The sequence below is a fragment of the Gorilla gorilla genome, chromosome 2 (assembly GCF_029281585.2).
Source record: "Gorilla gorilla gorilla isolate KB3781 chromosome 2, NHGRI_mGorGor1-v2.1_pri, whole genome shotgun sequence".
In the NCBI taxonomy this organism is placed as follows: domain Eukaryota; kingdom Metazoa; phylum Chordata; class Mammalia; order Primates; family Hominidae; genus Gorilla; species Gorilla gorilla.
In genome coordinates, this window is record NC_086017.1 from 54852947 (window position 1) to 54868968 (window position 16022).

At 44.7% G+C, this 16022-nt stretch overlaps 1 protein-coding gene across 13 annotated transcripts in view; it reads right to left on the reverse strand.

Moving 5' to 3' along the window:
- ZDHHC3 (zDHHC palmitoyltransferase 3) overlaps nucleotides 1-16022 on the reverse strand; it is a 61112-nt gene that overhangs the window by 38724 nt on the left and 6366 nt on the right. For 5 of the 13 annotated variants that reach the window (XM_055383646.2, XM_055383647.2, XM_055383649.2 and 2 more), the window contains exons 2-3: nucleotides 7510-7600; nucleotides 5088-5417 (exon numbers count right to left, since the gene is read on the reverse strand). In XM_055383646.2, the coding sequence (XP_055239621.1) occupies nucleotides 5088-5393 (306 nt within the window). In that variant the 5' untranslated portion in view covers nucleotides 5394-5417; nucleotides 7510-7600. Of the gene's footprint in view, nucleotides 1-4544; nucleotides 4643-5083; nucleotides 5418-7509; nucleotides 7601-16022 lie in introns of those variants that run through there. The other 8 variants (XM_019023808.4, XM_019023805.4, XM_004033980.5 and 5 more) reach the window with 3 other exon arrangements.

Sequence of the window (16022 nt, forward strand, 5' to 3'; positions counted from 1 at the left end):
ACAGCACATGCTCTGTAAGGCTGTTGAAAGAGACTCCAGAAGGGAATACCAATTGCATGCTTGAAGTGAGCCCCAATATTTCCACTCAATGACTTTTGGCAGCTGAAATGAAAATCAGTGGCCGGTAGTGGTCTGAGATAGTCATGGAGGTCTGTTTACAGCAAGGTGTTCACAGAGTGGGATTCAAGAGGGGTCGGGGTGGGGGAGCAGGTAGACAGACGAATTTTCTTTTCCTTAACAATGTGGTTAAATTGACTATAAATCCAGTCATGCACATCATGATGTTTCAGTCAATGACAAGTCCCTCAAGATTATAATACTATGTTTTTACTGTACCATTTCTATGTTTAGATATACAAATATTATCGTGTTACAGTTGCCCACAGTCAGTATTCAGTACAGTAACACGTTGCATGGGTTTGTAACCTAGGAACAAGAGGCTATTCAATACGGCGTAGGTGTGCAGTAAGCTGTACCATCTAGGTTTGTGTAAGTACAGTCTATGATGTTTGCACAATGGTCAAATTGCCTAACAACACATTTCTCAGAACTTATCCCCATCAAGTGACACATGACTGTATATTCCTCCTTTTCTCAAGTCTCAGATTTGAAATAATTTATGAAGTTAATAAACGATAAGATCCAAAAAAGGAGGGGCAAAAATATACTGATCATAAGGGTTTATACAATTACTGTCATTGTGTAACACTTGGCTTTGAGCTTCCTGGCAGCCGGGACAAAAACAAACAATCTACATCTGTCACGTTTAAGCATCTTCTGGGAGACAGACATTGTCTCAGAAATAAAGAAGCCCCTCAGGATTCCTGAGGGAGCTCAGAGAATGAGGAATTTGGAAAAGAAAAGGTGGTGAAACCGAGAAATGAGGAAAAGAGAGAGAAGGGTAGTAAGATAAGGGTTTCTGAGTACAGTTTGTCTTCAAGAGGCTGCCTCCTCAGGACACATGGAGCCATTCTAGACTTATAAACATCTAAAGTGTTTCCAGAACACAGAAAGCCCCTATAATGACATTACACAACCTCAGAGTGGGCAAGGAGAAGGCGTCAGGAGACCAAACATGAGCCTGACTTGTGCTCCTGCCCACACCCATGCCGCCTCCAGGCCAGCCTGCCTGTCAAGTGAGGCACCTGCCCTGCTCCTCTGTCCATTTGTCCTCCTCCCTCTGTTTAGAGACTTGTCCCTTTTGCCCTATTTCTCAAATGGCTGTCTCACTTCCAAGGGGGCTGTTTACACATCTGTGAGTCATTTCCCACTTCCCTTTTCTTTTCAAGCTCTATGTGGACCTATCTACTGCTACATTGGAGTAAATCACTGATAAATGGTCCAGAAGGCTATGGTGGTTGCAATTGTTCAGATATTACACTTGGAATAATTATTCCAAAGCTGAAAGTGGTAAAGTAACTGCTTGAGGGAGACCATAAGGTTTATATATATATATTTTAAACTAGTAATGATAACAAACCAAAGTGATACACAATGCATACATTGCTTATAACCTTTGGATATAAACTGTTCTGAAAAAGTATGTGCAACATGAATTCTTGAGATATAAAACATAATCCCATTAGGGAACTCCTTAGAACCCTGCAGTGACCACTTTCTAAAAAAAGACTCCTCTGCAATATTAATAAGGAACCCCTAACTTACCTGCTTATCACCTGGGCTTCCAACTCTGCTCCTTGGAATCCCAGGGTGCCCCAACAGTGCCTTAGGAGCTCCCGCTTCTGCAGCCCCACCTCTCTGTTTTGCATACTGGGTTTTGCATGAGATATCATGTGCTGGGGATGGGCAGAGGCAGGTGGTAGCATGAAGACCCTAAAATAGGGCACATCTATAGAACATGCTTTCGGTTGCTTCCCTTACTAATGGTAGATATTTGACAAATTCTTCATTTTTGGGGCCAGTTATCTTTGGGGCTACCAGCAAAATACACCTCTGGGAAGCTAACTGTTGTTTAGGATACAGTCTGTGCCTCTCACTGCTTTGGGATTGGAAGCTGGCAACACACCACAGTGAGAATCATGCTGTCCTGCATCCACTGCAAGGGCCAGCTGGCCAAGGTCCCTGGAGTGGCTGTACGCTTCAATGCAGTGGGTAAAGAACCCATGTATGTGAGGGCAGTGGGAATGCCAGGGCAGAAGGCTCCCCTCTCACTGCCCAACATCCAGTTCCCTGTTTTCACATGCCTTCCAGAAACCAATGACCTCCACACACACTCTCTCCAACCCTTGATCCTCCATCAGCTCCAGACTGACTATCTACTGCCCATCTAGCATCTCTGCTTGCACATAATATAGTGGCAGTCTGACTAGAACATAAGCCTTGATTTCTCCTCCAAAATCAATAACGGGCACCAGTGCTCCCCAAGCTGCTCTAGCTAAGACTCTGGAAGGTACACTCTCCAATCTCTCTCCATTCTGTCAGTTTTGAACTGCATTCTCAGGCCTGGCCTGAGAGGGAAACGTGGGAGCTCTAAAGCATTCGAATACCCAGGGCCCTGCCCCCAGACCAATTATAGTAGTCTCTGGGGGTGGGGCCCAGCCATTAGTACTTTTAAACAGCTCTCCAAGAGATGGTACAGGCAGGATTGAAAACTAATAGCTTAAAACACTCCAAATTCAACAGCTTCTCTCTGGTTTCACTGCTCTCACTTTGGTCCGAGCCACCACTGTGTCTTGCCCGGACCACTGCAATACCTCTAGTCCCCCCGCTTCTACTTGTAACACCTTGAACCTCCATTGCAAGCACAATGCAAATCAGATCACACCCTGTCTCTCTGAAGGCTGCCGGCTGCACTTAGAATAAAATCCAAAGTTCTCATGAGGCCTACCAGGCCCTGCACAATCTGGCCTCTGAGGCCCTCTTCACCTCTTCCAGACACTCTTACCCCCACCTACCATGTTTTGATCACCCTGGTCCTAGTCCTGTTTCTCAGATGTGCTGAGCATGTTTCTGTCTCTGGGCCTTTGAATCTACTCTTTTCTCTACCCTTGGATCTTCGTCTGCCTGGCTTGTAGCTTCATGTCATTCACGTCAGCTCAAAAGGCACCACCTCAGAGATGCCTTTAAGAAGGCATCTAAAGTAGTCCCCCTTTGCCCCAGAAAGTCAACAGCACATCATCCTGGTCACTTTGTCTTATTGTCTTTAAAGCACTTACCACTTTCCAAAATACCCTGTTCAATCATGTCCTTCCTACCTGACCCCGTCACTACAAAGTGAGCTTCACAAGGGCAGGAATTTGCATCTGTCTTGCTCATAGCTGTAGCCATTGCTCAGAAAGCAATCTCTCACAGAATGGGCACTCAGGAAACATGGCTATTCATTTTATTCCCACACCAGTGCCACTCCTCCTCACTACTGCCAGAGTGAGACTTGTAAAATGACAGCTTTGTTTAAGATGTGTTGAAAATCCTTAGGGGCCCTAAACTGCCCCTCATCATCAAACTCCTATCCTCCTTCTTAGGTACCTCACCCACATCACCAATCTAAATCCATTCTCTTCCTAAGTTCCCACCACTCCTGGTGCCTAGAGGAGCCATGCTCCTGCATTCCTATGTCTCTGTGCAAGCTGCTCCCTCTGCCTCCTTTCTGTTCTCAATGTCCACTGCTCGGAGAAGAGCTGGCTTGGGCATCGCTTCCTCTAAGCAGTCACCTCTATATGTTGATTAATCTCTCCACCCTTGTTCTCCCACAGCAATCCACATTTCTTTCTGCCAAACCTTCATCACACAGGGTTATCGTCACCTGTCTTTTCTAGACAGAGGGCATCTTGAGGGTAAGAACAGTATCTGGGGCTTAGTAGACAGTAAACTATGAACTGAGCAAAGCAATGTTTTTTACTTCTATATCCCCAATAGCAATGGTATCATAAACATTTCTGAATAAATCCTTAACTTATTTTCAGCATGACCATATAGATGCTGCTGGGAAAACTCTTTCATATCCTTGTGTTTGGGGACATTTAGGATTATACCCATATACATGGCTTCCCTCAGGTGATGGCTGTCCCGCATGCAGTGCTAAATACTAGGCCAACAAGCCCCTGCCTGCTGGTGTGTTTGGTCTCCCTGAGGCATGCGCATGAACAGAGATGCTGTCTGGACCAGTGGCTGACATGTAATTGAGTTGGGAAAGCTGCTTTCCTTTGGGATGGATTAATAATAATCTACCACCTGAACCGGCAGGAAATGGAGCCCTTTGAGACAAGAACTAGCTCAGGCCCATTATCATCATCACTACTGCACTTTCCCTGGGGCTCACAGAAACAAAATCTGTATGGCCAGTGTCACTGCTAGTAGCAGTACTTTCCCTCTCTTAATTTAAACACACACGTCCCACGTACTGAAACAAGCCACAGGAGGTCTTTATCAAATAATGTATTCTCTTGCTTTTCCCATACAAGAAAAGGAACAGAACAGAGGGTTTAATACCAGGGTGCACAAACATTCAATAGCCACGTGCGCAGCTTGGTATATTTAGCTAAGTCATTGAGCAGAACACTACTGCTTTACCCACAGATATTCACCAAGAGGCACTTGCTGCGGCCTGAAACAGGCTTGTCCAGCTTTTCAGGAAAAGATGCACCTCGCCCAAGCAAAGTGAAGGCCATTTCCGTGCAGGTTCCTGGAATTGGATGTGGCTTTAATTTCAAGTCCACCTAGCTCCAGCACTGTCTTCACTGGGAAGCCCCATCCTGACCCAACCCTCCAGCATGCTTTCTGCTCTGATCATCTGGCCCCAGTCTTCAAGGTTATCTGTGTCTTTTTAACCAGAGGCCAGGTTTCCCCCAGACCAAACCCCTCCCAGAGCAGGCCCAATGAATGTATATATCCATGTACTTATAGTATCATTTAACCAAGACAGATAGGCTGTGGTACAGGTGTTGACCCCTTTTCCCTAGCCAGAATTCCACAGAACTCTGAACAAGGCAGAGATCTACTTCCTCACCCTCCCCTGGCCCTCCTATCCTCCAAATTCCCAAGGTCCAGGGGGAACATGCAGGCTGTGGCCATGCCAGAGCCAGAGGAGGAGAGTGTGGGCTGGTCAAAACAAGCCCAGACATACTCACGGGGTCCGTCAGCATGGCCCGGCAGTGGGAGGCCAGGGCCAAGAAGGCCAGCAGGTTGAACACAATTCCGTTGATGATGCTATACACGTAGTCTCGAGATGGAATCAGCATGACAAAGAGGACCACAAACTCCGCATAGAGGACCAGAAACCAGGTAACGATGGCACAGGCGATGCCACAGCCGTCACGGATAAACCACATGGTTCCCACAGGACCAGGGTAGGGGGGTGGGACACACTTCTCTGGCTGGAGGTATTCTGGTTTCCGCTCAATGTCTCGGAAGTGGTGGGTGGGGATAAGCATCATAAGCTATTCTGTCCATACTGGCATCTGAAAGAGAGAGGAAAGAATCCAAAAACTTGGTGTTGTCTTGTCATCAATGAGGTTTGACAAAATTACTCCCATAGTGAGTTGTGATTACTTATCTGCAACCCCTATGTGCAAAGCCACCTAATCACCTTGTTCATTTAAAACATGAGTTCTCTTCCCTGATTCTGAGAGTCAATTTAGCCTTCTTGAAACAGGGCCTTCACATGACAGACAATAAAAAGGGAGCCTCTAAAGGGCAAATGCCTTGCCCAAGGTCAGCCAGAGCAGAAGCAGGCGACACAGCCTGTCAATTTTTTTTTTTTTTTTTGAGACCAGGTGGGGTCTCACTCTGTCATTCAGGCTGGAGTGTAGTGGCACCATCTTAGGTCAATGCAGCCTCAACCTCCCACCTCGGGCTCAAGCAATCTTCCCACCTCAACCTCCCAAGTACCTAGAACTACAGGCACGCACCACCACACCTGGCTAATTTTTATATTTTTTTGTAGAGATGGGGTTTTGCCATGTTGCCCAGGCTGATCTCAAACTCCTGAGCTCAAGTTATCCGCCCACCTCGGCCTCCCAAGGTGCTGGGATTATAGGTGTGAGCCACGGCACCCAGGCCAGCCTGGCAATTTAGAGGTGGCACTAGAACCTAGGTCTCCTTGGTTATTAGAGATCTACTGGGTAGACAGTACCTCAATAGATATGTTCAAATTTTGACTTAAAAGGCAAGGAGAGGCAGAGAGAAGGGGAGAGAGTTCAAAGATGTTTTCCTACCACCTGGCTGAGGGGTGCTTCATGTGCCCTTGTTTCCTCACCTGTGAAAACACCTACATTCCAGCCCTGGCCACCTCCTCCCAGGATTGCTGGTATGAAGGTTGAGGGAACTGGTGGAGGAGCTTGTGACGAATGATACAGATCATAACACTCTGTACACCTCACAGGTTATGCACATGTATTTTCTCTAGGAAACACATCCATTCCTTCTGAAACAAGTGCTGAGCAAAGCACTCTTTCTCTCTAGAAGCTGCAATTCAAGTCTCTGGAGACAGCAATGAAACAACCAAGAATCAATGACTAATATCTATCCACAGCATGTGCTGCAAGACACAGAAAGCATAGATTTCCCTTCTCTTCCTTTTTCTTACCCTCTTTGGCCTGTTGCATCACCAACCAGGTTTCTCAGTTAGAAACTGTGATGGCTCAAGCTCCCCACCAGATGTAGGTGCCATGGAAAAGCCACCTATAGCACAGGCTACAACACAGGCAAGAAATATCTCTGTCTTTTGAGAACTCAACTACACAGCAGAAGAAATCACTCAAAAGCAGCACTGGCCATGTGTGCTTCCTGAAGACTATGGCTCTGAAGGGCAAAGGCAGGCTTTTGGTATTGTTATGAACAGTAAGGACATGTCCAAAAAGCTAGGAGGGCAGACCAGTAACTGCTATTCAAAATGACAGACATTCTAGAGTGGAAAGTTGCACAGACTAATAATGAAGAATAAGGACAGGGCCACTCCTCCCAAGGTGGCAGAGAACTAATGGCTGAAAGGCAGCTAAATGTGCTATTACATATTTGCCCAAAGGAATATCGACTCAACAAATACAGTCACTATCACTGTGTTAGGGAACAAGAAGTCATGACACATAGAGATAGAATAACCATCTAGGCCGGGCGCAGTGGCTCACGCCAGTAATCCCAGCACTTTGGGAGGCCAAGGCGGGTGGATCACGAGGTCAGGAGATTGAGACCATCCTGGCTAACACGGTGAAACCCCATCTCTACTGAAAATACAAAAAATTAGCCGGGCGTGGTGGCAGTCGCCTGTAGTCCCAGCTACTGGGGAGGCTGAGGCAGGAGAATGGCGTGAACCCAGGAGGCGGAGCTTGCAGTGAGCCGAGATCACGCCACTGCACTCCAGCCTGGGCGACAGTGTGAGACTCTGTCTTAAAATAAATAAATAAATAACCATTTCAAGTAGAGTAAAAGTCTTGGTTCCTGGTGGTCCATCAACCAAAATTTTCTAACAGAGCAATCCTGTGCTCTCCAGAGGACAGTGGCAATGTAGTCCTGCCAGAGACAACCTAAATGCATTAAAAGATGCAGGCCCACCTTCTGAAGCACCAAACAGGACAGCAGAAGATCGGAGATCAGGGATGTCTGGGACCTGACCTGTGCCCAGCAAATTCTAAAATTACAAACTCTGTTGAAGGAAAACCAAAGAAAAGAAAAGCTGACATCACACAATGATTCAAAAGCTGATTGAAGCTCTACATTTTGACAACCTCCAGTTGCAAGCATTCTTTTGGTTTTTCCTGCTGCCATGCAGATTTATATTTATATCACCTGTGTTCTCACAATTACTATTTAAGCTCAAAAACAATAATGTTTTGTTGGACCACAGCCATGTCATTTGATTATAAATTGTCTCTGGCTGCTTTTGTATTACAATGGCAAGAGTTGAATAGCTGTAACCCACAAGCCCTAGACATTTACTCCCTGGCTCTTTATAGAAAAGTTTGCTGATGCCTGGTTCCAAGCAGTTGTTGGCTATCAAATAAATAACAGATCCTGCTTCCCTGGCAGAACAGCTTGGTGTGATGGAGATCGTCATTTACAACTCACTGTCTCATCCACATCTGTGACGGCAAAACCTCTTGTCATCTGCAGCCTGCGGACAACTTCCCCATAACCTGTACACTCTATCAAACTGTTTTTTTTATCATAAATGGTATGGTTTTCATAAATGGATAATCACTGAAAATAAATTTTAGAGCAATTCTCCTTAGATACTTCCAGTGATCAAATTATATTCACAGAATATTCAGAGTGGTTGCATTCATACAATCAAGAATGACAATTCCTCATTCTTGATTGTATTTATGACAATGATTTGACTAAACAAGAGTTATGTTTCATGTGCATGGTTTTGTTGAGGAATAAGCCCTTCCACGTAAGTAACTTCCCAGATAAATGTGACTTGTTTCCAAGCAGAAACACACTTTAATCATTTGGATGGTTAAGATGGAAATCTTAAAACAGAAAGGGAGAGAGAAGGAAGGAAGGAAGGAAGGGGAGGGGAGGGGTATTATAGCTGTTTGTGCCTTAAGCACAATAATCAACCATTTCTTCTGGAATGATTTATTTAGAGTTATTACCAGGAACATCACCTACTGGAGTGTGTTAGGTAATGATGTCCTCAGGGCTACTGAAATTCACTGGGTCTCGGCTTCACATCAACTGGCTTGCTCAGACTGTTATAATTGCCATTCTGGCATCTCTGTATATGATCCTTTGTCTTCCTCCTCCATTCCTGCCTACTCATTTCTGTGTCTACGGTCACCAGTCATACCCACATATCCTCTATTTACTACTGCTAATTGGCTGTAGGCTAGAAAAGCAAATAAACTAAGTCTTGTTAGATTTATTTGCAAAAGGGTAGTCATTTTGGGTAATAGGCCTTCAGGGAACAACTGCTAAGCTCTTCACCACATAGTCCTTGAGAGGAGGACTTATTAGCCCAGTGGCTGGCACAGAGTAGCCACTTAATGCATGCGTTGATTAAATGAATGCATGAGCTTTGTGATCCCAGGCCCACTTCTTAGAGGCACTGTCTGCTTAGTTTCAGGACTGTGACCATATTCTGCATGGTGGAGAGTGTGTCAAGTAGGACCATGAGGTAAGTGGACTGACTCTTACTCAAGTAACCAGAATGTTCTATCTTCAAACAACGTGGGACCAAAGAATGTACAGAGGAGCTCTGTTTTCCCATGACCCTCACTGGTGAGCGAGAACCTGTGATCTAGGAAAGGACCAAGCCAAAGGTGTACCTGGCAGGGCCAGACACCAAGTCCTGACCTGAAGGGCACATTCCACACTTAGAGTTTCAAAATATCCCAATCGAAACCAAGAAAGGCATATTGCTATAAAAAGGTTGCTTAACCCCCAGACCTCCCAAAAGCAACAGAAGTAGCTTTCAAGAAAGGATTTGTTCCTTAAATTAGCCAACTGAAAATCTGAGAAATATGGCAAAAAAAAAAAAAAAAACCCACCACGAAACAAACTGTGTATGTTCCCTTTATCCTGCCCCTAACAAAAACAAAAAAGGCAAATATGGACCCCCTTTTCCTTTTCTATTTTGAATTAGAGAAACTCCAATCCTTAGGGTTGAGCAGTAGACCTCTGCCAAGGACCCACCTCCCTACAAGTGTCCTTACTTCCAAGGAGCTGGGCAGAACTGGTTACTCAGGCCTCTGGGACAGGGCCCCGAAGATGGGCCCTAAACCCCAAACCACCTCTGCCAGCACATGCTCTCAGAAGGGCAGCCTCCTCTAGTTCCCCCTCCCTGTCTCCTTCACCCCGGCCCCTTGCCCTATTTGGTCTCTAAAAACTCCTCTCTTTATTCAGTTCAACTCAAAAAGACATTCATGGAGCAGCCACTAAATGCAAGGAGCTGTGCAGGGGGCTCACACATGAGGGATGATGTGGACAATAATGTGTGTGTGCTGCCCTGCTCAGGCCCTGCCAGTTCCCTCCCCCAGCTCCCAACCTAATAACAGTAGTCTTATTTGCTTTTTTTCTACTAACCTGCAAGTCTCATTTTATTTAGCTCTGTAGCCTAGTGTTTGGTATATGTGCTCAAATCAATAATTCCTGAGTGACTGGTCACATATATCAAGCAGACACACCCACAATAATGCTAACACATAGGTGACTAATGAATAGCACAAAAAAGGGACAAATAGTACCAGAAAAACCCGAACACCAAAAGCAACAAAACCCCCAACAACCATAAGTGAAATAAATAGACTTTTTCATGGCAAGGACTTCTGAAGGGGTGGGCTCTGAGCAGCGCCTGGAGCCAAGTGAAGCATACTGCTTACAAAAAGGCAAGGGGGGCCGGGTGGGCCTGGCAGGAAAATTGGTGGTACTAGTGGGGAAGGGGAGGGGCAGGATGACCAGGGCTGTGTGCGTGTCTGTGGACAGATGCAGGCTTTGTAGGAAAGAGAGGAGGTGATTGGAGATAAGGCTTTATAGGTAGGAGAAAGTTGTGTTTTAGAAAGCCTCTAAATTTCATAATGAGATGGGATTTCATCCTGAAAGGTACTGGTGAGCCATAAAGTTTCTGAGGAAACTTGTGCGGGAATAGTACTCATGCTGTGGCAAGACCACTCTAGAAGTGACAGGCAAGACAGATGAGAGGTCTGAGTCCAGAGGCCGACAAGTCCAGGGAGGCACAAGGGCAACAGGCCTGAGTCTCATTTTGGTGGTATTAGGTTTTCTGTTCCTCTAAGTGGCTAATAGTTTTCCAAGGAAGATCTAGAACAATGATCATTTTGTAACTTGAATTATAGTAATCTATATTGAAGTTTTTTGGCTAAGGGTTTTATAGCATTAAAAAGAGTTAGCACCTCCATATATTAGTATTCCATGTTCAAAGTAATTATTCTTTTCACCTGATAGAAGAGTTCACTGAAGCCCAGAAAGGCAAAGGAACTAAGCCTGGGGAGGGGCGGGGGTAAGGAAGTCACAGGAGAAACGGATCCACAGGCCCAGAGGTGTTCTGGAGCTCCCTAGTGCCAGCAATCCTGATAAGATGTGGTGTCAAAATGATGATCTGAGCTCTGTGGGGGGCAGTGTGTGGGAAGTCAAAGGAAATCAGCTAGTATTCCTTCATAGAGTTCTAGAAACCAAAACCAAGAAATGCCTGAAATTAGTGCTATTCTAAAAGCAACAATAAAAACTGCCTGTGGTCCAGAGAATTGCCTCCAGATCCATACATAACACACGTGCTTCATTATACCTAATCATAAGTGTGCTCTTCCACTAATCCGCACTGACAGACACAAATATACTTAGTGAAGTGGAGTCTGGGGCTCCATGAGCCCCAGGGACTGGGTTGCTGGGTCAGCCTTGGGGTATACCACTTATGCCTCAGTCCCCATGCTGTCTCTCCATGGTAGGCAGCTCAAAGGGTTTGAACATCGTGGTGCTAATGCCAAGCTCTCAGGCCCCATCCCACTGTGGCACTTCATCGGGTTGGCCAGGATGAACTGGCCTGGCCAAGTGTTGACTGCTAGTGATGGGCAGAATCCAGCTACATCATTTGTTGAGTGAGGGGCAAATCCCTACAAATCTTTATCATGTGGCAAAAAAACCCCAAAACAAAACCCTGACCCACAGTCCATGCTTTATGGACAGGGTCAAAGCATGATTGTCACATCAAACATAAAGTTCTCTACTGAATGTATTAGAGTCCCAAAATGCCACTGTTCTCAGTCCAGCAAGTGTACCAAGGACCCCCATCCTCTCAGATTGCCAACAAGTCCTATTCACCTGCTTTTATAAGACAAGATCCCACACTAAAGTCATGGAGTAGTTCAGCCAGATCTAAAACCAAATCTTTGGAAGCACCTCAAAGTACTTTGTGAGGATTACTTTTCTAAAACACCGCATCCACCCACATTCTCACATCCACATGAACATTCATGCACTCGTGAACAGCACACATCTTGAGATGGTATAAAGTAGCATCAACAAAGGGCAATTAACTCAACCATTGGAGCCTGTATGAAATAGCTGTATACAGACTGGTTTAACAAACTTGAAATCAGGTGCAATGATCTCCCCTTGGCTTAGAGATAAGGATAATCTATATACTTAAAACAAAAATTGAGGGATTAAACTTTCTGGCTCCCTACAAGTAGGAACTATAAAATTGAAACTCAATTTCATCAGCCTCTTAGCAGATGTCATGAACATCAGCAAAATAGTAGAAACTCTAAAACAGGATGCTTTTGGCTTAAGCCAAAATTTGTTTCGAGTGAATATGTGACATTTTAATAAATCTAGTATTATGCCAGACTGCTGTTGAGGGCTGGTCTGGTATCCTCTTGAACTTGTCCTAAACACTGAATTCCCACCTAAACTAATTCTTACCACAGTTAAATAGTTCAGTCTACCCTTAAACAGTCACTTAAAATGTCCACTGAAAGAGGGTAGCATCTTTTCTGATATGTCTATAACTCTCAGCTGAAATTCACTCTAATCAATATAACATTAACCTTTTATGGTTTAAATCGTACAGTCTTAAAAATGTGGTGTTTGTTTCTTTTAGAACTTCTCACATTTTAGGGTGATAGTCTTAAAGTATTCACAAGCCAGCCCTGCAACCTCAAAGATCAAATAGATGATCTTTGCCTTAGAAGCTTTAGAAACAAAATTGGTCAAGTAGAAAATTAATTCACCTGCACTACAATTACCTTTATTTGTGTAAGGATCCAAAAGGATTGTAAATTTTATACCCACTTTTTAGATGAGTCTCAGAAAAACAAAGAAGGAACCATGAATCACTATGTTTGAAATATTTCATTAAAAAATAGGATGAGTCACTAAACTTTTTCAAAAAGGTAAGGGTGTGGTATGAAGCCTAACAGAAGAAAGGTGCCTTATCTTCTGCGGCACACCCTGCTAGCCAAGGAAAGTGTCCAGACAGGCAGAGCGAGCTGGCCTGTTTTATAAGATCTTTACTACCAACAAGTCTACACTGTTTCTCTCTCTACAGCAGGGGCTGTCTCCCTCTGCCTGCCTTTTGTCTCTGTCATACTCAGCCTTCAACAAAAAACAAATGGAAAAAAAAAAAAAAGTAAAATATTGTACCTCCAAGCCAAACCTTACACATATTACAGTTCATTGAGGAAACCAGGAAGTGGTCGGTAAACTGAAATTTCCTTCCTGCCTCATAACTGACCACCTTCTTACAAAACCCATTCATGCACACACTCAGACTCCTACCAATGTCCTTCATTTCAGAAAACAGTCTGGGATTTGGATAGCTCATGGAGGCTAACAGTTCCTCTACTTACTATAACTATTTTATTACAATTGGCTATTTTACCAGCTCCTGGCTTTACTAATCTACTAAAAAAAAATATGCACCCGAATCAGGTGTAGTGGTTCACATCTGCAATCCCAACCCTTTGGGAGGCTGAGGCAAGAGGATCACTGGAGCCCAGGAGTTAGAGACCAGCCTGGCCAACATAGTGAGACCTTGTTTCTATAAATTTTTTTTAACTGGGGAAAAAAAAACCACACTCATGTATAGTGTAACATAATAAATGTTACAAACATTGGAAATCTGTAGAAGACACCACTCATTTGGGTAACACGGTCTACTTTCCCTTTTCATGGGTGTCATTTATACATTGCAATGAACAGAAAAATTGAGACAAGTTTAAAACAAGCCACTTGTAAGAGTAACTGGTTAAAAAAATCAGAATTTTAGAGCTGGGAGAAATATTAAAGACCACGTGGTAGATTTTAGTCAAATTTTCCTGTTTTACAAATGTGAAAATTTAAGTCCTTTTGACATTTTGTTGAAAACTTATGTTTTAGGCAAAACATGCAGTACTGGCTACAGCAATGGAGATGGGCATCAACGTTAACTGAATGCCTATTATGCTTCAGGACTACGCAAAGCAGCTCGTTTTAATTCTTACAGCAACCCAGCATGGCAGCTTTTATTCGCCATTGCAGAGATGGAAAAAGTAAGGCTCAGAGGGGTTGGGGAATATTCCCAAGGTCGCATGGAGTGAGGTGGTGGTGGAGCCAGGATTCAAAACGGCTCTGCTTGCCGTCACAGACTGCACTTTTTAGCACAGCACATGGATTTTTTTTTTTTCCACCCAAAGTTGGAATGAGAGAAATGCACAAGCAGGAAATAGGAGTTGTACTTCCTGCTCCCTTACACACATTTGAGGGACCTGAGGAGAAGTTACTTCAACTTAGCTTTAGCATCTTCCTCTCTAAAGTGAGGGGGATGGACTTGGATCTCTAATCTCTGACTCTTTAAAAAAAAACAAAACAAACACACAAAAACACTCAAGAAAGGCACTCTAAGCAGACTTTCCTTTCACTAGCTTCTGGGCACCCATAATACCTATTCTTTAAAAACAAGTCTGGGCATGGTGGCTCCCGCCTGTAAGGACACTTTGGGAGACCCACGCAGACAGATGGCTTGAGCCCAGGAGTTCGAGACTAGCCTGGGCAATATAGCGAGACCTCATCTCTACAAAAATCTTAAACAATTAGCCGAGCGTGGTAGTGTGTGCTTATAGTCCCAGCTACTTGGGAAGCTGAGATAGGAGGATTGCCTGAGCCCAGAAGGTTGAGGCTGCAGTGAGATAAGATTGCACCACTGCACTCCAGCTTGGGTGACAGAGTGTGACCCTGTCAAACAAACAAACTAATGAATAAATAAAAATTGAGCATTCCTTCTTCTATGAGCCCCTTCTGGCACCTGTCTCATTAATGGAGCATGACACTCATTGGGTTACCTCACAGACTTGGGCCCTCAAAAACATAGCTGCTTGTAAAGAGACTGTGAGAACTACCCGCCCTGCTTCCAAATTGTGGTCCACTCTGTTCTACAGATGAGTAAGGAAGTGAAGCTCAAGGAATCAGTGGATCTTCACAGGGAGGTGGCTAACTTGTTTTCTAGGTCTAATGGATGGTAACTACTACAATCTGTTTAATTGCTACGCTGCCATCTCCCTGCATTAACTTCTCCTTGCAGGAAGTTTGTAAGCCAGCAGGAGCATCTTCATAAAGGCAACAATAAATGACTGCTCCAGCTACCCAATGAACACTTGTCGATGACGATGATACTCTCATAGTTTGTGAACCCCTTGTAATCCAGTGCATGATCTCATTTGACAATGAACTGCCTTCTGGCCTCTGTGAGGGTAGGCTCCAGTTCTGCTTGATTGTTGCCAAAGTGTGGGATATGCTGAATGTAGGGTGGGGCCCTGATTCTTTCCTGACCCTCACTTAAGGTGTCACCACTGCCTCCATCAGGGCACTGGGCTGCTTGCTACACATGCCTCTTCCTGTTTGATTCTCACATCTACTCTATTTTGCACGTATAAATGCCCACTTCCCCATCCTGCTTTTAGAAACGAGAAAACTGAAGCATGCCTACAACCATACTTCCAGGAAGTGGTGGAGACAGGATATACTCCCAAAGTCTGCTCTTGCCCCTGGGCTTGCTTTTCACTACTTACTACAATAATTAAATTTTGTCTAGTAACTAGAAAATAAAAGGGGGAGGAGTATTGATGTTTCCATCAGTGACCTTGGGTTACTTACGGTTTGGCTATCTTGTCCACACATGGTTATGCAGAGGTGGCATTATCGAGTGGGCTGCATGCAGTGGTGCTCACAGGCCACAGGCCTGAACATAAGCATTTTGGGCTCTAAGGCGGGGCCCTGGCTGAATACCAGCCAACATTTAGAATACCGATCCTGCCCTAACCTACGAGGCAGGAAGGCCGTGAAGCCTCAGCCAGAAGAGTCACCCTAGGATTGAATCCCTAAAATCTGCTTTGGCTGGGAAATACTTCCTGTGGTGCCAAGTAACAGAATGCTGCTTTTTGTGAGAAAAAACGCCTCCCCCCATGCTAGGCAGAGACCTATCAGCAAAGGTTCCCACCTGAGGATGTTGAGAACGACACCTGGGCCCACATTGTGACATGTGCAGACACACAGCCACTGTGACATCACTTAGGCTAGGCCAGAGCTTGGTTGTTTTTAGGGACTAAAAGCAAAAGTGCTTAGAGAAATCCGAA